Raw genomic sequence first — 24,777 nt, forward strand, 5'->3', positions numbered from 1 at the left:
AAATTGACAATATCTTGAGTCTGGAATAACTAAAACAGTTTAGGAAACAGATTAAAACACTAGGGTGAAGAAATGACAGGTCATTAAGAGAATCATCATATGTACATGAAAGGCTTCAATAGGGCCAGCAAGCTGAGCTTTACACTTGTGCTGATATAAAAAGGGCACGGCGGTGGCAAGTTAGCAAAGCCATGAATATAGAGTATTAATAAAGGTTAAGATAATAGGCCAATGGCTTTACTACCAGTCTACCATACTAGCCAACCTAATGGTTGAGATAGGTTGGCAAGGATGTTGAATCGATCAGATCTTGGTGACAGGTGCAATCTGGTGAAGGGTATGCGTAGATTGATTGTTTGCTCTTACGAAACATCACGCCCTTTCGGTTGCTCTCACGAAGCATTGTTTCCATTTCTTCCTTGAAAACCTTCCAACTGTAACCAATGAAACATACTGTTAATCTTAGTCACAGGAGAAAGCAAGCATGGACAAATATAAGAAGATATTAAATTTAGGGCATAGCTAGAAGTAACAATATGATGCATAGACAGTTCTCCTTTAAAATGCTCGCTTTCTTTGTAATTGGATATATCTCAAGGATCCATAGGTTTCTAATATATGATTGATTGAGTCAGATTAGTTTTGAATTCTGGGAGGAGGAAACTAGGGGCCACAGGGGGAGTAAACATATGATCTATAATATAAATGAGAATAAAAGCGAAGACAAGGGAATACCTAATGCTTGTATCATGCAGTAACACAGCTAATTTTTGTTTGTCAGGTTTGATGGTCTTAGCATGGCCATTGTAGAGAAATCGCCGATGGCCCATCATAAAGTGGGGAAAATTGCCACCTTGAGTGGTAACAAACACTTCGCTGTACAGGCAAACAGTATAATCCAATGCAGCCAACCTTGAAGAGTAACCCTGTAAGAAACCGCCATTACTTCCCTAAGCAACCAAATACTGAACCAAAAGTATGGGAGAAACAAAACAAACAAGGAATCATATAGCCCGGCTGCAGAGTTGTCACAAGAATACCTGGAATGGAGCAAGCTCTTCTGGAGTGGCAAGAGACTCTTTGGTCTGAAGAAGGGGAAAGAGCTGCAGTAAAGTTGCTAAATTTCTATCCGCCTTGTATATTTTCCCCGATGCCAAATAGACTGGAGTGTTGTTATTAAAGCCCATACCCCTCAGCATCATTCCTACCTATGCTGACAAGAGCAAAGTAAATGGAATGAAAGGACTTCACACTACAATGTAGTCAAGAAAAGATTCAGACAGTATAACCCAGTTTTGGGGGTAAGTTGAAAATATATGGAGTACTACATAATTAAAAGCCCAAATGTGATACATTATTAAAACAGCCTTTTAAGTTACCTCTAAGGGAGTCAGAGGACACTTTCCATTCATACGTTTTAGGCCAGGACTTGAACAATGGCCTCTCTGTTTAAACTTTTCCCTCCACCCTCTTTGACGAGCAGAATCCATTTCAAACTTCTCAGTCATCCCTCCACCATATACACAGCAGGAGAAGGCCACCATATCCTATCATTGGAAGTAAAAGAGAAACAAATTAAATATACAATTAGTAGATTCAGAAATATAACAATTTCATGGAGTCCACCATCAATACCTCCTCAAAACGGAGATGGACTGCCACATACTTCCCACCATTATTTGAGCTTTTCTCAACCATACGTTCAACTAATTTCTTTGCAATTGTGACTATGGGAACAGAAAATCTCAGTGCTTTGTAATTAGCTAAACATCTAAGTGATTGGATATCTGGAGGAGTTTCTATTGCCAGTCTATTTGCAAAGGGGCTTATGCGAATAACCCTGCAAAATACTTGTTAAACATTAGAGTAATAATACAACAAAATGTAGACAATTATCAGCAGTATCCTGAAGATGTACACTATAGACTATAGAGCACCAGGAGACCTAGCAAAAACATGCTTTATGCCATATGTATTAGGTAAATTGCACCATATGATTTGCACTGCCAGGTTCTTCAATCAAAGTATAGTAAATAGAAAGTAAGCATGCTTATCCTGATAAGGTCAACTTGGTTCCATGCATTACTATTATCACAGGAGTAAGCAGGCCTGCATATTAAATGTAGATTTGATTTTTCTTAAGATCTGTTCAACTCCATTTTTCTTACTTTATGTAAGTAATGTAGGTGTGGTATTTTGGTTAAGCATGTTATCTGTGTTTCCCTCAGGTACCTTTTTCAGACGAATGGAGACATCAATGATTGACATTCTCAATAGCATCAAAGGGAGCTACTTAATTCCCCTACCTTATGATAAATCTCCTACCAAATTCCAAAAACAATTATCTCTAGATTAGGCAGATGAGCTACTAATGGAGTGCATTTCTTCTTAGAGCTCTGTGTCTTCTTCACTGATTTTATTTTCCGTCTTATTTTCTTCTTTTCTGAAAGTACAGAGGGTCTCAGCAAGAGTCATGATTGAACGTCTTGGTGTATAGGCAATTTGACACCATTTATCAAACATGGACCTGGAGATGGCAACAATTTACAAAATATGTGTCATAGCCTGAGTCTTCCCAGGGATGCTTCACCCACTTCAGAATCTCACCATAAGTTGCTCTCACACCCACTGCCCCCATGCTTCTCTGTCTTCATGCACTTGCTCCTGATTCAGGTAACTAGCATCTGACATTTGGATGTTAAAGGTTATAACACCAGAATCATTGATGATTATTTGTTGATTATGATCTTTGTTAAATACTCAAAAAAAGAAAAAAGAAAAAACAGAAACTGCTGACCACTCATTTCTGGTGACTATCAGCACAAATCAAGCAATTGATAGTTTCATTTATGGAGAGAAGAGACATACAAAGTCACATAATGACTTGCACTTATTTACTACTGTAAAGATGTTATCATTATGGATTCTATTTAATTGCTGCCGGCAAGCAAGCTAAAGTCTGAACATTTGGGTTGGTTGTCATCTCCAACTTACTAAGAACTTCTTCTGACCAGAATAGAAAATTTATTTCCTGAAGTTCTTTAAGAATTTCAAAGGATTGAGATTGCATCTGGAAAATCCAGAAACATGATAGGACCTACTAAAGATCATATATAAATAAACCTGCTCCATTGGCATCATCTGTCAAGAACAAAATTCCTAACCAATTTTCAGTACTTGGGACTACGAGTAATAAACAAATAAAGCACATACCCTTGCTCACGCAATACTGGGGATGCTTCATTCAAGTAATAACTAATTGGCACCCAAGCTTTAACTTTCAAGTTTGGTATGTTGCTAATGTTGTTGCCAAATCTTTCCATTACTGTCTCAGGAAGTCTTCTGACCACCCACACATGGCCATCAAGAGTTCTTATGAAATGATCTTCATCATATATATCTCCAAATTTACTGCAAGGAGGATGAAAACAGAATGTTGTATTATGTCACTAGACAAGCCAGATTTCTATCTTCAAAATTTACCATATAATGTTGTTAAATTACTATGTATGACGAGGCCAAGCAGAATCATGACTCCCCAAAGACAGATAAATAGAAATATAAACTGCAATCGCAGATGAAAGCCAAATTTGTCAACAATCATAATGGGAACTAATCCAAGGCATATTGGCTGAAAGATCTCATTAGTGGCAGATTATTCGTAATTGAGAGAATCCAAGCTAGGAGACTTGTCATTGATCTCACAACAGAATGACTGACTGCGAATAACTACTAATTTTATCAGCTCCTGGCATCATCAGATTTGACCATATGATTAATTGAACTAGATGAGTTCATTTATAAAATGTATTACAGATTAAGTAGTAACAGCTTGCACCTGAAATCTTTTATTCACAACATTTATAATTTAGCATGTAAATAAGCTTCAGCATGATATGTAGTTGTTAAGAAATTTCATAATTTAAAGATATTTCTGTACACCTAAGCAGGACAGGATAAGGTGTCTGCAAGTTCTCATGCCAACTTTTCCTTCTTTTTCATCATAATAAGCTGTCTAGAATCTCCCACCATGAAGAACACATCAAAAGAGCACATGAGAGAGAATATATTGCTTACCTTGGATCCATCCAAATATTGTGAAAATGAAATTGTGGAATGATGAGGATTGCGTTGAGAAGACCAGCCAGAGCCACTGCATTACAAATCTGCCAACATAACATTTCGAAATTTTAAAAAAAAGTCAAACAAGAGCACAGCAGATACAGATTTTGCATGTCAGCATGGCATGGCATAGCGGCATGAAATGCTCATAAAGAAAGGATAGATAATTAGCCAATAAATTTAAATTGAGTGCTTAAACTTCTTCCAGCATGTGTATGCTGTCAAAATGTACAATGTCAAAGGTATACTAGAGGAACCTGCAATTAGTGTGGCTCATTACAGTCATGCAAATTAAAGTTTGATCAGAAATTTGCTTGATATGTTGTATTAGCAATTCCTAGAGGCATGTAGGGATCTTTTAGAACAACTGAGATCACAAACCTTGGAGGCTAAAACTGGACATCAACCTTGAGGTGAACTACAGTGCTCTTTAATTTCACCAAGTAGTGATTCAAAATTCTGCATGATTAGAGATTTGAAATGTGTCATTTGGCAGTCAACTTTCACATTCCTTGACCATCTTCAAATTAATAAGATTTAATTCTTTTTTTCAATATTTGCTTTTGCAAACCATATGTCATCTTCTGAATTGAAGTTAGTGGAGAAGAAGACAGTTTTCCTATATCAAAATGTAGCATTACATGTTACAATGATGATCGTATTCATGAGGACAACTGTAGATGAATAGCCGGTTGTCTGGATCACAATTACTAACAGAAGATATGATCTGTGTATGCTTTCTCCTATCACAGCTACATTTGTCAAGCAGCGACACAAAACTCATAGGTGTTTCCTAAGTTTCATCTACTCCAATTAGATGTCCCATCTCAACCATATTCCATGTTTCTTGAGTCAATTACTTTTAATTAAAGTTAATGTGGTCATGATAAAAATGCTATAACTAATCTAGTCTACTCATACATAAGAGTAGAACATACTTTCACAAGAAGACTGAAATTTTTACAAGAGCGGCATGCAAACAAAAGAAATTGTTTAAATGTGAACATGACAGCAAAAATCAGCAAAGGTTATGTATTTCAGTTAACAATTTAAACATAAAAGTGGAAGTTATATCCTTAATTCCCTATAAGTATTCTATGATATTCTCTCACTGTTTTAAGGTAATATTTCTATCCAATGCAAGGGAAAATATAACCTCTTATCTTCTCCACTCTCTAATATATCTTTTTAGATAGCTAAGAGTTCAGGATAGAAAAGCTTGATGGAGTTATCAGCAGAAGTACATGCTTCCTTCTCAATCAAATTTTGCAAGAATAAAAAAGGCAGATGACTAATCTTAGTATTGAACAAACAAGTCAACCATGAGATGTTGAAACTTGATTATTTGTGCGGAGCTGTTTCTTGTATTGAGGATAAATTATCATACCGATGAACGTTGTTGATTCAGACCACCGTTAGCATCAACAATCAGGTAACCACTTGGAGCTGCTGACCCTGAATGTTAACAAAACAAAAAAAAAGGATTGCTGATCTATAGAACTTTCAAGACCATATTCATGCCAAAAAGAAATTACAGGATTGATTTCATAACATGAGTTTTTTGCTTTTTTTTTTTAAAAAAAAAGGAGTTTTAACATGCTCTAGGGCAGATGTATTAGTTTATCTTTTTTTTTTCTTTAGTTCATTTTTTGTGTACTGTTCGTGTCTTATATCATTTATCAATTAAATATGATGTGGCTTCCCACTGTTTTGCTCAAAAAAGAAGAATAAGTTGTCCTCCATGAGCTAAGCAACCAGAAATTCTCCATAAACAAAGGGAGAAAAAGACAAACATCTAGAATTTAAGAAAGAAAGGTAAAAGGAAAATGACTTAATACTTCAACAGATCAGCAAAACTTGTAAACCAGATATAAGTTACTAATCACCAACAAAAACACATGCTCTGAGTAAAACAATATATTCAACAGACCATTTGCCCTTATTTCAAATGCAATTCTATGAGGGCAGATCTAGTTCTTTTCTCTTTTTTTTTCTTTTGAGCAATATTATGGTAATGTACCATTACTAGGGTTTGAAAAGTGGACCTCTTGAAGGGCAAGCACTTTAGAGAGGGGTGCCAGCCAGCTGATCTAATAGTTATTGGCTAAAAAACGGTAATTTATTGATCAATTTTATCAGACACAGTTTTGCATTTTATTTGGTAAGTGTCAAGATTATCACAAAATACTGATATGTTTAAGACATCTTTGGATGAAATTCAACTCCTTATGAATATTCAAAAAAATCACGTATTCCAACTGTCAACAGTGGCACCTGAAAACTCATGACATGTCAATGTCTGAAAGGATAACTAATATTTGTGAAATTGAGGATAATCCTAAATGTCAGCATAGGAAAAGGAAGAGCAAATTTCCATATTAAAAGGACTAATCGTCCTCCAATAGACCATTAATGTCATGCTAAAGCCCAGGCTGGCCCCTGATTGAACCATAAACTTTAAGCTTAGGCGGACTTGTTGCTTGAGAGAGTAAAACCACAAACAGAAAAATGTAGTTAAGGCCAAAACAAGAATCATCTTATAACATATGCAGGGATTTCTAAGAATCATGCTTATAATTTATGCAGGGATTGCTTGGTCTGAATCAGTCTCGATCAAAAAAATCAAATTTAAACATCAAACTTGATCTTAGATGAAATGCAACTACCTTTATTTAGCCAATAACTAAACTGAGAGTGGAGTGAATCATGTTCAACAGCATAGATCACTTCATTAAGTTCTATGAAACTTATGTTCAATTTTAGGATATATGATACCCAAATCTCTCAATTAGTGGTTTCACCAATTACAGCAAATACCAGCTAGGCACAAAATTATTGATTGGCAACTTCATCTAACTACATCTAATATTAAATCCAAACTAACATACCAATGAAATACTACGGGTTTGCCCATAAAATTGGAACTTTCCAAAAAATGATAGACTTAAAAATTCTACCAACAACCAGGTTTAATTTCTACGATATACTAGTCAATTACATGTAACATCACCCACCCAAAGTATACAAAATGTAGCACAGAGTAACTCTTGCTGATTCACAAAGGATATGAGAAATAGCAAAAGTGCTTCATCAGAACAAGATATACCAGTATGCTCAAGTGAACTATTTGTGCAAGGTTTCCACTGCTTCAATCTCCTCCCATGTTTCCATACTGCATTTAACTATAAAGCAAACAGCACATATTCTGAGACAACTAGAACATAGATGGGTACTAAAGACTAAACTAACAATTATATCCAAGTAATTGCATCCCAGCTATTGCATGATTATTACAAAGGACAAACAAGTTACGAGAAGTCAACAAACACAAAATAAAAGATGAAGAGAATGTTTGCAGTTCTAATGCTTGAGTATTTGAATATGTTCAAATCAAATGTGTCTGCAAACTGTACCTAAAATTCTGCCTCATTATATATGGTGATGAAAAAAATAAACATTCTTCCACATGGTCTTCACTATATCAAAAGTCAATGTTGCTATAAATGCAAATAAGAATGATAGTTTTATTCTTCCTACTATAGTTGCACATGTAATGACACCAATGTCTAATATGGGCATCAGTGCAAGCTAAATAAAGAAACATGCAGGTATGGTTCATGAAAATAAATAAATAAATAAATAAATGATAAACAAATCATAATTTAACATTGACTTCTCGCACCCATCCACATCATGCAGGACTGACATAAACCCCCTTAATTCTGCCTACAAATTACTACAATCTGACCGTTTCTACAGCAAACCATATTCATCTTTAAAGTAAACTAAACCAGGATTATCCGTAGCTAATAGCAGCAATCCCATAATCATATTTCTCCATATTAGTAATCTGTCAATCATGTGTGCCATACCTTGCTGTAGAATCAGTATATGAATAAATTCAGTAATTACAAACATCATCTATTAAACAATGCAGGTTAGTTAACAATGATATGGAACGGATCAAGATGTTAAAACGAGTAATAGGAGGATGCTAAAAGAAACCAAAATTATAGCTAATAATGTAGAAGACGAGGTGCCCTTGTGATGAAAATTTCCATAAAAATTAGATTTTTTTTTTCTTTATTTCAGTTTAAAGTACACTATACAACAGCAAGGCTATATGGTCTTTGGTCCAATTTCCATCTGGTAAGAAGCAAAATCATTGATGAGTTACGATGAAAGTACGACAAAATGCTTCTCAAACTATCTGCTGAACATTTTCTCAAGATTATTAGGACAAACCTTGAACTGCATCCAAGATGCAACTTTTAGGAGTTAGAATCATGTGCTTAGCATGTAGACATTCTCCAAAGAAGAGAAAGCCCAGAAAGAAAAAAAAAATCAAAATTTGAAGGACACCAGTACAGCTAACGATCATAAGCACCTAAAAAATAAGTGACGTAAATGATCAGAAACATAAAAGGGAAAAGATAAAAAAAGAGTCACACATCAACTCCAGAGGAGTTATCCAACTGCATTTCGGGCCAGAGCTTCTTGAAGAGCTCCGGGCTGCGGTACACCGAACCAGGGGCCGCCGCCGGGTGCATCAAAATGGAGACACCCCCGGCGCACAAGAGAAATCCAACAACGTAGAGCATTACTACCAGGAAGAAGACCCGCATCCGGAGCCGGCAAAGGAGTTCGACGGCGGCCGAGCTCTCGGAAGAATCATCCCGTGCCTTGAACCTGAGGGCACGGCGGCAATGTGGGGCCCGTAAGGGCAAGCTGCAAGTTTTGGCCTTCATAACGGCGGTCCAGGCCATGAGAGGGGGGAGTTCGCTTTTTTTTTATATATATATATTTCGTGGTGGAGATTTTTCTTACTGGAAACTGGGTTAGGAAGAGAAGAGGAGCTGGTATGGCTATTTTAAAGAGAGAGAGAGAGAGAGAATTGGAGTACTAAAATGACAGGCTTGTGGGGCTTCAGCTTTGAATCTTTGAAGTTTTGAAGCCGCTCTTTTCTTTTCTTTGGACCTACTTTTCAGCTTCATATAGACTGCATACAAATATTTTTACGCAAAGTTCTTGGCATGATGAACAATGGAATGGCAGGTTTGATCATGCAGTGGGAGACTATTAAGATAATGTTGGTCAGATAGGGGAAGTAGGATGACGGAAATTGATGGCATGAGATTTAGTTTCGGATTTTGTGGCCCAAAATGTTTTTGAAGGATGGAAATTGATGCCAAAATTTATTTAAAAAGTTTGCTGCCTATTGTAACTTTGCTCTAGAAAGTTCAAATTACTTTTGGTGCTTAGTGAACTGTAATGCAAAAAATTAAATGAGTTTTAGAATTGTTTGCTGTTAAAGGAAGGGTCGTGGGAAATCATAGGTAGGAGGACGTATATGCACAATTGCGAGGTTTCCTTCAAGGGCTGGCCGGTTCGGCACTGCATTAGAGCTTTCTCACTTCCTCGGCTCAAGAGTCGGACGCCAAGCCGAGTTTACGAGCTGATCGGCGCATGGGTTGTTTTAAGTTGGGGTTGCAGCTTGGAGTCCGTTATTTATGGCTACCTTCTCGGAATCCTCAACGTACGACGTGGGACCTAAGGCCGGCAGGCCACCATGTCTCTGCGCCACGGCCCCATCGGAATGATTGCCGACGTCCACTCCAGAAGCTGGATCGTATTTTACGGACTAGAGAAACGGCCAATGAGGTCGTCGTCCAAGAAGACCCGAGCGAAATAGGAACGTTCTACTAACCGGGTGCCACAAGGTAGCATGCAATCTTATTTCGTTGCTTCGTATCGGCCATTCTGATATAAATAATCAAAAAAATGAATAAACAAAAAAAGATTTATATCCACGCCAATCAGGTTTAAAATTCATGAGCCAATGGCTCAGTAAAGTTATTGATATCAGATATTCAAATCCCGCCGTTCTCTTCTCAATTTCGGCACTCGAATACCCGATTTTCACTAGTTTTCCTCCCGATTTCAGCGTTCAAAAAACCGTGCCCTCATCCTCATTTGGCTGGATTTCCGCCGAAGAAAACAGGAACAAGATGAGATCCTAATCCGAGCATAGAAAGGCCAGACACAGAAACAGCGTTAAATGAATATATTTAATAAAGCGAGTGAAGAAATTACTCACCTCCACGTGCAGGACGTACGGTTGGAAGAAGCGGCCACAAGAAGCTAAAACAGCCAATGGTAGAATCCAATCATTTATCAGCAATACAACCCTTCTTGACCTTCATCGAGAACCAGCTAGCAACAGCAGGTCACATGCAGGGAGTAAAGGAATCGAGCTATAGAGATACGACCTACATATGTCACTCTTGTCGGTTTCCTAGCAAGAGGCCTTTTCTCCGCCTAACCAAAAGAAATGATATGACCGGGGGGAGTCTGCTTTAACAAATTGCAGCAGAATTATCATCGTTTGATCCGCATCAATTATGGTACCCATTTTGCTGTAAAACATATCTATTTCATGCATGCATATGATAACCTCTCTGGTTTTGAAACATTACAGTTATATATGGAATTCAGTTACGCTTACTGGTCAATATCTGACAGCAACGAGGAGAAGCAAACTTTGTTTACAAAAAAGAAATAAGATAAGGGCACATTTAGGAGGTTGGTGAAGCTCCAACTCTGTCCCGAGGTATGAGGCGCAACTCTGAGCCATGTTTTAAAAATACATTACCTGCATAAGCATAGCAAATCACACAAAAACAATTACTAATGAATCCAAAATGCAAATGAATTTCCACTATAAATCAGGGGACTGCCAATCAAATTTTACAATTTGTGGACTAATTCCGATATTGAGAGGAGGAGGGATGAAAACAGATATTACAATATTAAAAACAAATATAATCCTACTTGCATGGACTACAAGCCATTGAAGGTGATAACAGTCCACACCATCATGGTCAGCATGATATCCAAATAATGCATTCAAAATTTCAACACTCAAAAGAACTACAAAATGTTACACTGCTTAGATATCAAACTCAAAGAAAGGATTGTTGTCCAAGTGCTCCAACACAGTCCCAAGACATATACAACGCTTCAGTTAGGTTATCATATAAAGACAAGGTAACATCCTATTTAGTGGATAAAATGCTTACCAATATTAGGGTACCCAAAATTTCAACACAACAAATACAACAGCTTACATTAATTAGCTCAAAGTAGGGGCTTCCCAAGTTCAAAAATTCTCTCTCTTACAACTTGTGGTCTGTTCGGTGACAAACCATACTCGTAACACTAAAGTAATGTAAACGATTTGTCGTGCCCTAAATACAGAACCTAATAGATAATTAAAGCCTGTTATTGAGCAATATAAAAGAATTTATTCCAGCAAGCTTTTTGACAAAGCATATAGCGCACATTTTTGCATGCATACTATTATCACAGGCTCATAGAAGCTGAATTGATGTGTTATTTTATATCTGCAGCTAAAACTCATGCACACCTAGGTTAGGTCTAAGTAATGATATGACAATCAATATTGTCTTATCGAGCTTGGATTAAACAATAACATTCTCAAATCAAAAGCAAACTAGTTAATGTCAATGAACGTATTATTGGATTGTTGTGTTCTAGGAAACATAAACATGCATCTTACAGAACCATAAAAAACAAGGAGTTATGCAAAATATAAGAATCCAAAATGCCAGGAAACAAGAATTTAAGACTTGGAACATGGTTCCTTCCTATCAAGAAAGTAGCTAGGTTTTCATTTAGGGCTCGTTTGGTTCGCGGGAAAAGAAGGGGGGAAAGTGTGGTCAACGGGAAAGTAATGAGATGCCTCTTGTTTGGTTGGAGTTTTCAAAGGAGAGAGAAGGGAAAGTTGTATTCCCATGGGAATGTGATTCCCACATTTCATGGGAAAGTCTTTCCCATGAGAAACATGGGAAAGTTACTTTCCCATGAGGCGGGAATCACTCCATTTTTACTTTTTCCCAAAAAGTCCCTTCAGCATTAAAGAAGCATTAAAGAGGCATTAAAAACCTAATTTTTATTAAGGGCATAATAGGAATTATATATAACTTTCCTAGGAAAGTGGATGGCCAACCAAACATAAGCACCTTAGAAATTTGTCACTTTCCCATGGTCATCCAAACATGCCAAAAGTACTTTCCTAGGCATCCTCTTCCTAGGAATTTGTTTCCCAGGAATCATATTCCTAGGAAGGAAAATGCTTCCCGCGAACTAAACGAGCCCTTAGGAAGAACTGAAGTATGAAATCATATTTATATAGTGACTGCAACATATTTTGCAAGGTTCTTTAAATAATCTCTCATTTGACATTCTGAAAGACATATACTGCTGACCTACTTTTGGTATAAGAACTGAAAAGTTAAAAAATGAAGTAAGAATGTAGGAGCACACTTGAGACCATGGTCTGCCGTACCGGTCCGTACCAGCCGGTACGGGCCGGTACGGGCCGGTCCGGCCTGGGACCAGTACCGGATCAGCGTGAAATTCGGTACCGGTAGTTTATTGTTGAAGAACCGGTACGGGACCGGTTCGGACCGGTACGGGACCGGTTCGGGACCGGTTCGGACCGGTACGGGACCGGTTCGGATCGGTACGCCACCGGTACGGCGGACCTTGCTTGAGACCATCTCCAACTTAAAGATTTTAACCACCCACTCATATCTTCCAATAACCTAAAATGATGTTTCAAAGATGGGATATGATGGATTTCCTCAAAATGATCTTTTGACAATTAGTGATTTCAAAAATGGAAATAAAAAATGGATGTCAGAGAAAAAAAAATGTTCTTTACCTACTATAAAAGAACTTATATACTTGAACATGAACAAAAATATAGCAAATTGTTCAAGGTCATCCCCAAACAGATAAAATTGAGTGGGACAGGAAAAAGGACAGCTTCTATTGCCAACTTTTAAAGTATTCACCTTTCAGTTAGGCGACTTTGCTGTGAAATTGGCTGATTAATTTTCCAAAAGCACAAGAAAATATAAAATGTTGAATAAGGAGAATCAGAATTTAGCAATTTGTTTGACACCATCTTCAAACTAAGAGATTTCAGGCACAAAAAAATGCACAACTACCAATGCAAGCATGCATCCAAAGAAATTGACATTTCAATTGAACAACTTTAAACTGCAAATTGGCTCATAAATAATTTTGAATTATAAGATAAACATAACTAAAATAATAAGGGTTTTCCACAAAATTTAATCTCAAACACTTTCAGATATAGAAGCACTAGAACCTATGAAGCTGCTCCATCACACTTATTTCAAAAGAAAAGTTCCTGGACATATTGCAATGATTAAAATTCTAACCATTTGACCATCTTCATTTCCCACAAGAGATGTTATAAATTCGCCCTCATCTCCCGCTTAAATCACATAATAGGAATTACGACCAAATAATTCTTGCCGTGCAACATATGAAAATTACTGGTTTCTCAAATTAAAAGAGATGATTTAAAAGGAAATTATTAAACAATAAACCAATACCATCAAACATTTTGTTCTTTTTGTTCCGCAAATTAATAACATACTTGTCTTAAACATAACCTTAAAGTTATTGACCTCATATATGCCAGGAAATAATAGAACTAACAAAATGTATGTATTTGGTTTGGGTAAAATGGCATGGTTACCAACAAAAATAACATCATTATCACAATTTCTGATACTACACACATCTAACCAGAAAACTGTTAAGAATGAAATGTATCAGCATCTTCTGGATTTCCAACCTGACCTACTGCCAAACAAGCTCTTAATCCTAGCAAAGCAAACAAATTTATAATGCAACTGAGGTAACTACTCCAAAGTGGTTCAAACAAAGCCTAAGCATGGAAAAATAAGAGGATCTCAGGGTTCCTTTTGCCAAGTAATTATTTGATAGCTGACAAGGTTGGCAGCAGTGTTAATATTCCTTCTAGTTGATCGGTTCTTACAGTCAAGAGCAGATTTCAGTTAGCGGTAGCGTGAAGGATGTCAGTTCAGCAGTCTGCTAAACTAACATAGAATCAAAATGGCTTAGGCAAGCTAAAAATGGAGGTAAGAATGCAGCAGTATGTTTTTGACCATCTTCAAACTAGATAATGAAGAAATCAAAAAGATGCTCAATGAAAAGAAATCAACAATAGACATTCAGAAACCTATAAGGACCCAGATATGATGTTCAAAGAAAGAACATAAAGATTTCCTTAGATCTTCGATCTGTCATTGATTTCAAAAATTGATATTAGAAAAAATGTTATTTACCTACTTCATAAAGCTTATGTACTCAGACAAGAATTGCAATATAGCAACTTGTTTGAGGCCATCTTCAAACAGAAAAAAAAAAAATTGAGAGGGATGGAAAGTTACATAACTATTATTGCCAACCTTTATCCAAAGTATTCGCCATTTCGATTTGATGACTTTGCTGTGAAATGGACTTGTGAATTTTCTAAAATAACAACAAAATTTAAAAACAACATTAGGGGAACCAGAATGCAGTAATTTGTTCGAGGCCATTCATCCTTCATCCAAGGTATATGTGCCACTTCAATCAGGCAAATTGGCTTAATAATGTTCTGGAATTGTAAAATAATTTATAGAAAAGAGCATAAGGTTTTGTATATCCGTTAGTCTCAAGCAACTTTTAGACATAAAAGGTACTAAAGCTTACGAACTTTCTCGGTCAAATTAAACGGCATGATTAAAAGAAAATTATTAAACAGAACTTTCCTCTGGAGTTTGCAAATAATCAAAATGCTTGACCTAATAATGCCCTAAAGTTATCAATCTCATCATTCCTGGAACTCGAGATAAGATGTTCTAATGATTTGGTCCCATTTCCAACAGAGGAAGAGAAAGCAACCCTGATAACAGAGCCTACGTTGCCACAAGCAACTGACAGGAGAACTGTAATGCAAGAATTGACTAGTAGTTTTAAAAATTGTTAGGCACTGCAATAAACTCATTTGCATCAGCGATTACTTCCTAAGGGTGAGAAATCCCAAGCAGTTTTAACAACTCTCAACTCAACTCCATTAAGCCTTAAACCCAAATTAGATGGGGCCGGCTCCATGAATCCTTTTCAAACAATAACTATTGGAAAAAAAAGGATCACACAGTACCTTAACTAATTAGCCATTCAATGACTGACTCAGGTGCAACAGTGACATATTCCCTGAAGAATCATGTTAGAAAAACATAGAATAAAAGGATTAAGATCTGAACATCATACCTCTATACATGGCACCATCAGGTGCTTGGTCAGACATTCTGGCTATGCCAGTTCCCCATATTACTGTGGTTGGCTCAACAAAGGAAATCCTAAGGGTTTACATCTCTTTGGCCTATGAACCCACAGCAATATAGTTGGATATAAACGGTCAGAGGGTACTACCAGTAGCCTCCCCTTCTGAGCGCCCTAATTGAACTGAGCAATGCCCGAATTTGACGCTGATACCATTTCAAGGCGAGAGAGGAGAAACGGAAGCAAGCTTAGAACGGAAGTGAGGAAACAAAAGATTATTTCTCCAAGCGAGTTCTAAGTTCTGTCTCAACAAGGGTGAGGTCCTTCCCTTTTATAGACAGAAAATAAAACAGGATTTTAGATAGCTCTGAAGTCCGTCTGATAAGCTTAGCCAAGTGGCCAGCATAAAAAGATTAAAGTAAGAGACTTTACAAAAGGAAAAAAAGAAAAGACTTAAAGCTGATTTGCTTTTTAAAAAGGGGATTCCCTTTGTTGGGAAGATGTTTTTCTTCCGTCCGAATTAACCAATAATTCTGGCAAAAGTTGATGCTGATGTCTTTGAAAGATGCCTTCTGTCGGATGATGTAGAGATGTCTTTCCCAAAGTCAAAAGTAAGGCACATAAAGTTGCTTTTGGAAAAAGTTGGTGGCGCCGAAGGTAGATTCTTTTCGTCGTCTCTGTTTTCCACCGTAGAAGTTGTCGGTGACTCAAAAGTTGATGTTGATGGGTCATATGCATGACTCCAACGGAGATTGCTCTGTCAGTCCTTCATTGAGCTGGCTCTTTGCCTTTGCTTGGATTGGTTTTCACCGCTCTTTTGCGGGGCCTGGTGAATAAGATTTTGTCCCACGTCTTTTGTAGGAGTAGATTGTACTTCTTCTTCATTGGGGTCTTGTGATTCTCCTGCTAGACACACAAATTTGTTGTCATCCTCTGGTGTTGAAGATGATGAGTGCCTTGATGATGTTAATTTCATGGAAGCATCATCGAAGGTGTTGAGGAACTGATTTTTCATATGGTCAAAGATATTTGGCTATAATTTCTTCATTGGAGATGTTGGGGTGCTTTTTGGATAGAATTTTTTTTAATTTGATAAAATAATTATTATCAATACAATTAGCAAATTGCTGAGTTATGGTATGATAATTCATGCTCTTATATAGAGTAAGATTACTCTTAATGGTGGTAATGATATCATATAATTTTTCTTTGGGCATTCCCAACAACCATTATAGAGAGATTTTTTCTTTAACACAGAAATATTGTTCCTAGTATCAAATCCTGCTAATAGTGTCCATTTCCAAATCCATAAAATTTTGTTTTCAATAAAGTACATCATTGGACACAGACCTGAACAAATTTATTCATCAGTCATTTTGTTAATGGTAGGATGATTATCCACCCATTCTTCATATAATTCGAATATTTCAATTGGCAATATTTTAAGATATGAACCGAAATAAATCCACCATTGATGGAACCAGCTTGGAACAGGCTTCTAAAGAACATCTGGATTAATTTGTATAAACCAAGAGTGCTTTCTCTTGGAATTTTCATAATAAAACATATTAGTGAAAGCTTGGACATAGTCCCTGTAATTTACTAGGACAATCTGCCTGCTTACCTGGAATGGTCTGCCCTTTTTAGGATCTAGTCCCCATTCTTGCAGTTAAATGACTTTATATATAGCATATTTGCTGTAATTGATATAGCTCCTGATGTTGTTGTTTTGGAAATTATGATTAATTTTCACAGAATCAGATAGGAGCATAATTGCTTCCATAATCTATCTCCTCTTTTCTTTTTGAGAGCAATAACCCAATTCGTCAAAGTACTTTGACGTATAAACCAGGGGTCATTCAAATTTTGAATGTCATTATGCCCCAAGTATATAATTATTTGCTCATAATGATTTTCTAAGTAGCTGGTGTCGAGAACATTTTCTTGTAACACTTATTTCATCGTAGGCTTTGATGAAGATGATGAAGTTTCATTACTTCTTTCTATAGCAAATTGTTGTTCAATCTTCTTTTTCATATTAAGATAGGTTGCCAGGTCCACCATTTGTGGTACTCTTTCTGTTTCTGTATGAGACAACAAATTTGCCGAACTCATAAAAAGCGGATTACCGTTGTGTCATCTGCCAATATGAGACAGCAAATTGGCCGAACTCATAGGAAGCGGATTGCCGCTGCATCCCTTGCCACCTCGGAAAGACATTCTTCCTCGAGTATAATTTCCCCTGTAGGAAATCATTCCTGCAAAATTCAAGTGTTAGGGAGAGAATTGTCTCCAAAGGATGATAATATTTGTAATAAGTAAAATTTCCTTGTTTTAAGATGTCATCAATATTTAATGCCTTTTCTTCCATACTTTGGACCAATATAGCAAATCTCTTATATTTGATTTACCTTGTCTTACCATAGCCTCATGCTATGGTTCCCATGAAGAAGAATTCTTCGACTGGCTGTAATAATTAATGACAGTGTTTTGTGCTGCATGACAATCAATTAAGGGAAGAAACCTCTAGACTAATATTACCTAGTCCTGGTTATCAATTAAGTGAAGTCTTAAAAAGGTTTCATGCTTCTCAAATTAGAGAACAACCTGTTTCAATAAATGATTTGAAACAAGAAGTTAAACAATTAAAAACAGAAATAACTCTGTTAAAAGTTGAAAATCAACAGATAGATTCTAGATTAATAAATCTAGAAAATAGACACATAGAGTCTAAGGAATTACCCCTAGATAATCTAAAGAAGAATAAAACTATTTTTCTTCAAGAAACATAAGGTTTACCTGAATATTTAAATATATTGAATCAGGTAACATACCAAAAATGGTACATAAAAATTACCATAGTTATAAACAAAACCTATGTTTTAGAAGACATAGTTGCACTCGTATATAGTGTTGCAGACTTCAACTGTATCAAAGAAGGAACAATTCCTAAAGCCTATCTAGAGAAAACTGTACAAATGATTACAATAGCAGAAGGTAGCAAACTACCTATTAAAAACAAATTGTCAGATACATGCATCTGTACTAAAGATGTTTGCATTTAAACATCACTTATTATAGTTAAAATTTTAACTCAAAATATCATTCTAGGAACACCATTCTTCGATGATATTATACCTATCAATAAAACAGATAATACAGGAATCTATTCTGTAAAACAAGATAAACAAATACATTTTTCTTTTATAATAGACCCACAAATAGAGGTCATTAATGAGATCAAAAATATTCTCATTAAAAAGAAAAAGCAATCAAGCTCTTCTCAACAAAGCATGAATAATCTTAAACTAAAAAGTTTAGAATTTACTCAAGATTGTCATGCTACACAAAACACTGTCATTAATTATTACAGCCAGTCGAAGAATTCTTCTTCATGAGAACCACAACAAGAGGCTATGGTAAGACAAGGTAAATCAAATATCAAAGATTTACCATATTGGTCCAAAGTATGGAAGAAAAGGCATCAAATATTGATGACATCTTAAAACAAGTAAATTTTACTTATTACAAATATTATCATCCTTCCTTTGAGACAATTCTCTCCCTAACACTTGAATTTTGTAGGAATGATTCCCAACAAGGGAAATTACACTCGAGGAAGAATGTCTTCCCGAGGTGGCAAGGGATGCAACAGCAATTCGCTTCCTATGAGTTCAACCAATTTGTTGTCTCATCTTGGCAGGAGACGCAGTGGCAATCCGCTTTCCATGAGTTTGGCAAATTTGTTGTCTCATACAGAAGCAGAAATAGAACCACAAATGGTGGACCTTGCAACCTATCTTAATATGAAAAAGAAGGTTGAACAGCAATCTGTTGTAGAAAGAAGTAATGAAACTTCATCATCTTCATTGAAGCCTACAATGAAAGAAGTGTTACAAGAAAATGTTCTTGACACCAGCTACTCAGAAAATCATTCTGAGCAAATAATTATGTATTTGGGGCATAATGACATTCAAAATCTGAATGACTCGATTTATACGTCAAAAATACTTTGACAAATTGGATTATCCTTCTCAAAAAGGAAAGAGCAGACAGATTATGGAAGCAATTATGCTCCTAACTGATTCTATAAAAATTAATCACAATTTCCAAAACAACAATATTAGGAGCCATATTAATTATGGCAAATGTGCTATACATAAAGTCATTTAACCGCAAGAATAGAGACTGGACCCTAACAAGGGCAGACCATTCCAGGTAAGCAGGCAGATTGTCCTAGTAAATTACAGGGACTATGTCCAAGCTTTCACTAATATGTTTTATTATGAAAATTCCAAGAGAAAGCACTCTTGGTTTATACAAATTAATCCAGATGTTCTTTAGAAGCTTGTTCCAAGCTGGTTCCATCAATGGTGGATTTATTTCGGTTCAGATCTTAAAATATTGCCAATTGAAATATTCGAATTATATGAAGAATGGGTGGATAATCATCCCACCATTAACAAAATGACTGATGAATAAATTTGTTCAGGTCTGTGTCCAATGATGTACTTTATTGAAAATAAAATTTTATGGATTTGAAAATGGACACTATCAGCAGGATTTGATACTAAGAACAATATTTCTTTGTTAACAAAAAATCTCTCTATAAATGGTGGTTGGGAATGCCCAAAAAAAAATTATATGATATCATTACCACCATTAAGAGTAATCTTACTCTGTATAAGAGCATGAATTACCATGCCATAACTCAGCAATCTGCTGACTGTACTGATAATTATTTTATCAAATTAAAAAAAATTCTATCCAAAAAGCACCCCAACATCTCCAATGAAGAAATTATGGCCAAATGTCTTGATTATATGAAAAATCAGTTCCTCAGCACCTTCGATGATGATTCCATGAAATCATCATCAAGGCACTCATCATCTTCACGACAACAAATTTGTGTGTCTAGCAAAAGAATTACAGGATCCTAATGAAGAAGTATAGTCTACTCCTATAAAAGACATGTGGGACAGAATTCTGTCCACCAAACCCCGCAAAGGAGCGGTGAAAACCAATCCAAGCAAAAGCAAAGAGCCCGTTCAATGAATGACCAACCGAGCAATCTCCTTCAGAGTCATGCATGTGATCCATCAGCATCAACTTTTGAGTCACTGACAACTTCTACGGTGGAAAATAGAGACTACAAAAGGTATCTACTTTCGGTGCCACCAACGTTTTCCAAAAGCAACTTTATCGGCCATCACTTTTTGACTTTGGAAAAGGCATCTCTACATCATCCGGCAAAAGGCATCTTTCAAAAACGTCAGCATCAACTTTTGCCAAAATTATTGGTTACTTCAAACGGAAGAAACGCATCTTTCCCAACAAAGGGAATCCCTTTTTAGAAAAGCAAATCAGCTTTAAGTCTTTTCTTCTTTTTCTTTTGTAAATTCTCTTTACTTTAGTCTTTTCATGCTGGCCACTTGGTTAAGCTTATCAGACGGACTTCAGAGCTATCTGAAATCTAGTTTTATTTTCGGTCTATAAAAAGAAAGGACCTCATCCTTGTTGAGGCAGAACTTAGAAGCCGCTTGGAGAAATAAACTTTTATTTTCTCACTTCCGTTCTAAGCTCGTTTCCGTCTCTCCTCTCTCGCCCTAAAATGGTATCAGAGTCCAGTTCGGGCATTGCTCAATTCAATTAGGGCGCTCAGAAGGGGAGGCTACTAGTAGTATCCTCTGACCGTTTGTACCCAACTATATTGTTGTGGGTTCATAGGCCAAGAAGACGTCCCTTGTTGAATCAACTACAGTAATATAGGGAACTAGCATAGCCGGAATGTCTAACCAAGCACCTGATGGTGCCATGCATAGAGGTATGATGTTCAGATCTTAATCCTTTTATTCTATGTTTTTTAACATGATTCTTAGACTAAGGAAGTTAAAATAGTCTAGAGTACCTATCTCACGTTATTTATTATATCATTCAAACTGAAGTTATTAGGAAGGCTATCTTGCCACCCATCTCATGTTTATGTATAGCACATTTGAGGGTGCAAGGGATATGATTCCAGTTATCAGCCAAACTTGTGTGCAATGAAGTGGCAAGCCGAAATGGAAATGTATAGCAGCTTCAGTAAAGAGCTAGAAATTTAGCAATACATTCAACACCATTTGTGAAATTGCTAGCACTGCTAACCTTCAAATGTTTCTATGATTTTCTCAATGAAAGAAAAGATTTTCATAAACCTAAGACGACCCTAAAAAATATTCCAGATACAGGATAGAAAATTCCTTAAAATAATGTTCAATTCATGTCTGATTACAAAAATGTATGTCAGATGAAAATCTCTTCCACCTAATATCGCAGAAAACATGTATTCTAAAAGGAATTAGAATGTAGCAATTTGTTCGAGGCCATCTTCAAACAAGAACAATTGAGAGGGACGGAAAAATGCACTATCACTATTGCCAACCTTTATCCAAAGTATTCGCCATTTTAAACTGACAACTTTGCTGTGAAATTGGCTTATTGATTTGCTAAAGTTTAAGAAAATATGAAAAACAAAATAAGGGGAATCAGAATGTAGCAATTTGTTTGAGGCCATCTTCAAACAAAGAGATTTGAGAGGCATGGCAAATTGCATGATTGTTGTTGCCAATATTCATCCAAAGTTAGCCATTTCAATTTGACGACTTTGACCTGCAAATTGGCTTATAAATAATCTTAAATACAACAAAAAAATATATTAGTCTCTAGTAATTTTAGGATATAGAAGTACTCAAATTTATGAGACTGCTAGAAAACTCTTATTGCAAAGTATGACATCTACTTAAATTTCAATTTGTTGTTCATTTTCATTTCCAACAAGAAGATGCACCACAAGTTCACCCTCAGCTTCCACCTGAAACAGGTAACTAGAAATGCATCCAACTAACTCATTTCTTGCGATGCATAAAAAAAAATCAAAGGACACGAATAAAAGAGGATTGCCCAACAAGATACCATTGGCCTCCTTCAATCCATAAATTTATAAAATACTTGTCTTGACAGAGCCCTAAACAAGGTTTTAGATACTGGTATCAATCCCATACCCTTTGTTATGCCAAAATGGTATGGTACCAGTTCTGACATTGCATACCAAACTGAAAAGCATCAAAAAGAATGAAAAATCGTCAATATGCACTGGTAAGATCAGTACGATACTGTCGGTACCACCTGTATGGCAGATACTTACCTATATGGATGCTTTCGGCATATCGGCATCTATATCTATGCTAGTTTCACATCAATAGAGTCTAGTACCAATTGCACCATCCTATGTTGATGATTTTCTGAATCCATGGCCCGACAGTTATTGACTTCATCAACTTATAGACAAAAAGGAACTCATAGCACAAACAGAGCATATTAATCAAAACCAGTTACATCACAAACTTAACTACAGAACTATTATGCATGATTTATATCAGCATCTTTCATCCCTGCAGCCTGACCTGCTACCGGGTTATCAACTCCGGTTCCTATGAACAGAAAACAAACTAAATGCACCCTTTGTTGCCACCTGAGATGATAATTCCCAACTTCAAATGAACCATAACAATCAAAGAGGGGGAAAGAGGACAAGAACTAGCTATTTGATAACTGAAAGCTGAAAAAGGCGGCAATGAAAGATTTATTATTCTAGTTGACTAGCTCCTGTTATCAGAGTATTCAGTCAGTGGTCAGCGCAAAGGATATGAGTCAGGGAGCCAGCTGAACCCTCATAAACCAAAAATAGCTTAGGTAAGCCAAATGGGCACATCCCTTGTACTGAAGATGATGTCAATCAAAACATATATGCATGATATCATCATGATAGTAAATCCAAGTATTACTCCAAACCAATGTCAGATATCACTGTAGCTATCCCACATATATTTCCCAATAATCAGAAGATCATAACATACTTGAGAAGAACATTCATGTTATATACCAAGACTAACACTAAAGATCACAAAGGTGTACCTGCACTTTGCTGTGGGTTAATACCCACGCCATCTGCACAACATAAAAGAAAGAGGATAACATTCAGATACAACTTAAAGAAACTGATCAGAAAAAAAAAATATAGACAAAATTTTCTCGACCGTAGACACGGATACAGGTAAAAAAACCTTACGTTGTTCAATTTAAATCTCTAAAAAGATAACACAAGAAGATCACGTGGGCAAAATACAATCCGAAGAAAAACCTAAAAAATTCATCGAATTCAACATTCTTAGTACCAGTGTGGACTTTTTATATCACATTTTCCGCCAAATCTCCAATGTTTACAACGGAATCTCATCCTGGTCCCGATTATCCAGAAGATTTAAATGTATTACATATCCAAGAATAATCCAAGAAAATCCAGGCTAAACCTACACAAAATCAGAAACAGAAACCCCCAAATCCAACTAATCTCACGAAATCACGTTATTCTGCGACAAATCAAATTCTTTCTTCTCATGCTGACCCTAGAATCAACAGTTTCACATCAAGAACACCCGCGGTCAAAACCTAAAACGAGATGAAGGATCGATCATACCGTTGGTGATGATGGCACTGGTCTGAGGAGGGACCTTGAACTCCTCCGCGGCGAATTTCAGCACCGCAGTGAAGGGCGCCGCCTCCGGGACACTGAAACTGAGATGAAATCGACGGATCAAACGTGGAAACGAAACCCCAGAGATCGAAGAAAAAATCAACGAGAGAAAGAAAGAGAGGCTTACACTTTGAAGGGGAGCTTGGGATCGGAGGTGAGCGTGATCTTGAAGGAGACCTTTCCGCCCGCCGCCATCTCGCCCCCACGAGCAAAGACCGGAGAAGAGGAGAGGGGAAGGAAGGAGAACAGTAGCGTCAATAACCGACGGAATTAGAAAGGAAAAAAATTAAAGGAGCCTCCCGTTTTATACCGAAGGGCGCAAGGACAAATAGCGAGGGCATCCTAAAGATCTGCCGTCAATCAGGTACGTGTGTCCTCACAATATTCCAAAAAAAAAAATGGACGGATGTGATCCCATCTAGAGAACGTATAAATGTCGCCACTTTTCACTGTTGCATCCGTCTGGCTTTCTGTCTGAGATCTTGGTTTGTTATGGAGCCAGAGAAAATCTCAACCTTTATTACCTTGAATAATATAAATCAATTAATGTCCATATTTTTTTGGGTTTTTTTTTAATCAGCTGAAAGTTTGATATCCTTGAAATTTCAAAAATTTAAAATCTTTTCAAATTTTCTCATCTTCCATCTAAACTTTAAAAAAAAAAATCAAGACCTTGGTTAGCCAAAACAGAGTAGCCTACCTACTTAGCCAATATCTTTGTTTTTGAAAACCTCTATCTCCCAAGTTAGACTTTGAGAAGATATCTTTGAGTGTAAATTAGATCCTATTCACTTTGCAATAAACAACCTATAACCTGGCTCCCCGTCTGATAGACGGGTCTAAGAAAATGAACTCGACAACTACAGATGCTACAAGTTTTAAGGATTTTA

At 36.5% G+C, this 24,777-nt stretch overlaps 2 protein-coding genes and 3 non-coding genes across 8 annotated transcripts; all 5 read right to left on the reverse strand.

The window, feature by feature from the left end:
• Nucleotides 1-65: 65 nt before the first annotated feature.
• LOC103701261 (O-fucosyltransferase 10-like) lies at nucleotides 66-10,303 on the reverse strand. 2 transcript variants are annotated; one of them, XM_039133220.1, is made up of 10 exons: nucleotides 10,220-10,303; nucleotides 7,229-7,304; nucleotides 5,510-5,577; nucleotides 4,078-4,166; nucleotides 3,214-3,411; nucleotides 1,636-1,840; nucleotides 1,380-1,547; nucleotides 1,041-1,208; nucleotides 736-926; nucleotides 66-434 (listed from the first exon to the last, which is right to left on the reverse strand). In XM_039133220.1, exons 4-10 carry the CDS (start codon nucleotides 4,086-4,088, stop codon nucleotides 266-268), a joined length of 1,110 nt encoding a protein of 369 aa, XP_038989148.1. In that variant the 5' UTR covers nucleotides 4,089-4,166; nucleotides 5,510-5,577; nucleotides 7,229-7,304; nucleotides 10,220-10,303; the 3' UTR covers nucleotides 66-265. The 2 variants fall into 2 exon arrangements, with proteins under 2 accessions (XP_038989148.1, XP_026658098.2); XM_026802297.2 differs by lacking the exon at nucleotides 10,220-10,303 and adding an exon at nucleotides 8,574-9,761.
• On the reverse strand, nucleotides 9,909-24,177 carry LOC103701259 (ubiquitin-fold modifier 1). Of its 3 annotated transcripts, none has more exons than XM_008783259.3 (5): nucleotides 24,015-24,174; nucleotides 23,831-23,928; nucleotides 23,269-23,301; nucleotides 10,220-10,774; nucleotides 9,909-10,099 (listed from the first exon to the last, which is right to left on the reverse strand). In XM_008783259.3, exons 1-4 carry the CDS (start codon nucleotides 24,080-24,082, stop codon nucleotides 10,698-10,700), a joined length of 276 nt encoding a protein of 91 aa, XP_008781481.1. In that variant the 5' UTR covers nucleotides 24,083-24,174; the 3' UTR covers nucleotides 9,909-10,099; nucleotides 10,220-10,697. The 3 variants fall into 3 exon arrangements, with proteins under 3 accessions (XP_008781481.1, XP_038989150.1, XP_008781480.2); XM_008783258.4 differs by lacking the exons at nucleotides 9,909-10,099; nucleotides 10,220-10,774 and adding exons at nucleotides 15,546-16,215; nucleotides 17,442-17,570 and having other exon boundaries at nucleotides 24,015-24,177; XM_039133222.1 differs by lacking the exons at nucleotides 9,909-10,099; nucleotides 10,220-10,774 and adding an exon at nucleotides 14,441-14,517 and having other exon boundaries at nucleotides 24,015-24,176.
• On the reverse strand, nucleotides 14,368-14,496 carry LOC113462355. Its single transcript, XR_003384555.2, has one exon. It is a non-coding gene; the product is annotated as a small nucleolar RNA snoR86 (small nucleolar RNA).
• LOC113462354 lies at nucleotides 21,657-21,779 on the reverse strand. Its single transcript, XR_003384554.1, has one exon. It is a non-coding gene; the product is annotated as a small nucleolar RNA snoR86 (small nucleolar RNA).
• On the reverse strand, nucleotides 21,844-21,964 carry LOC113462353. Its single transcript, XR_003384553.1, has one exon. It is a non-coding gene; the product is annotated as a small nucleolar RNA snoR86 (small nucleolar RNA).
• Nucleotides 24,178-24,777: the final 600 nt, after the last annotated feature.

Source organism: Phoenix dactylifera, chromosome 14 (genome assembly GCF_009389715.1).
Source record: "Phoenix dactylifera cultivar Barhee BC4 chromosome 14, palm_55x_up_171113_PBpolish2nd_filt_p, whole genome shotgun sequence".
NCBI classification, from domain to species: Eukaryota; Viridiplantae; Streptophyta; class Magnoliopsida; order Arecales; family Arecaceae; genus Phoenix; species Phoenix dactylifera.

Excerpts from the sequence above, each read along its gene's own strand:
- LOC103701261 (XM_026802297.2), bottom strand. The coding sequence starts at position 8,888 with ATGGCCTGGACCGCCGTTATGAAGGCCAAAACTTGCAGCTTGCCCTTA. Across the intron at positions 3,412-4,077 it reads AATATTTGGATGGATCCAAG|TAAATTTGGAGATATATATG; the intron begins GTAAGCAATATA and ends TCCTCCTTGCAG. Across the intron at positions 1,841-3,213 it reads CCAGTATTGCGTGAGCAAGG|GGTTATTCGCATAAGCCCCT; the intron begins GTATGTGCTTTA and ends AGTATTTTGCAG.
- LOC103701259 (XM_008783258.4), bottom strand. The coding sequence starts at position 24,082 with ATGGCGGCGGGCGGAAAGGTCTCCTTCAAGATCACGCTCACCTCCGAT. Across the intron at positions 23,929-24,014 it reads CCCAAGCTCCCCTTCAAAGT|TTTCAGTGTCCCGGAGGCGG; the intron begins GTAAGCCTCTCT and ends ATTTCATCTCAG. Across the intron at positions 17,571-23,268 it reads TAACCCACAGCAAAGTGCAG|GAATGATTTCCTACAGGGGA; the intron begins GTACACCTTTGT and ends TGAATTTTGCAG.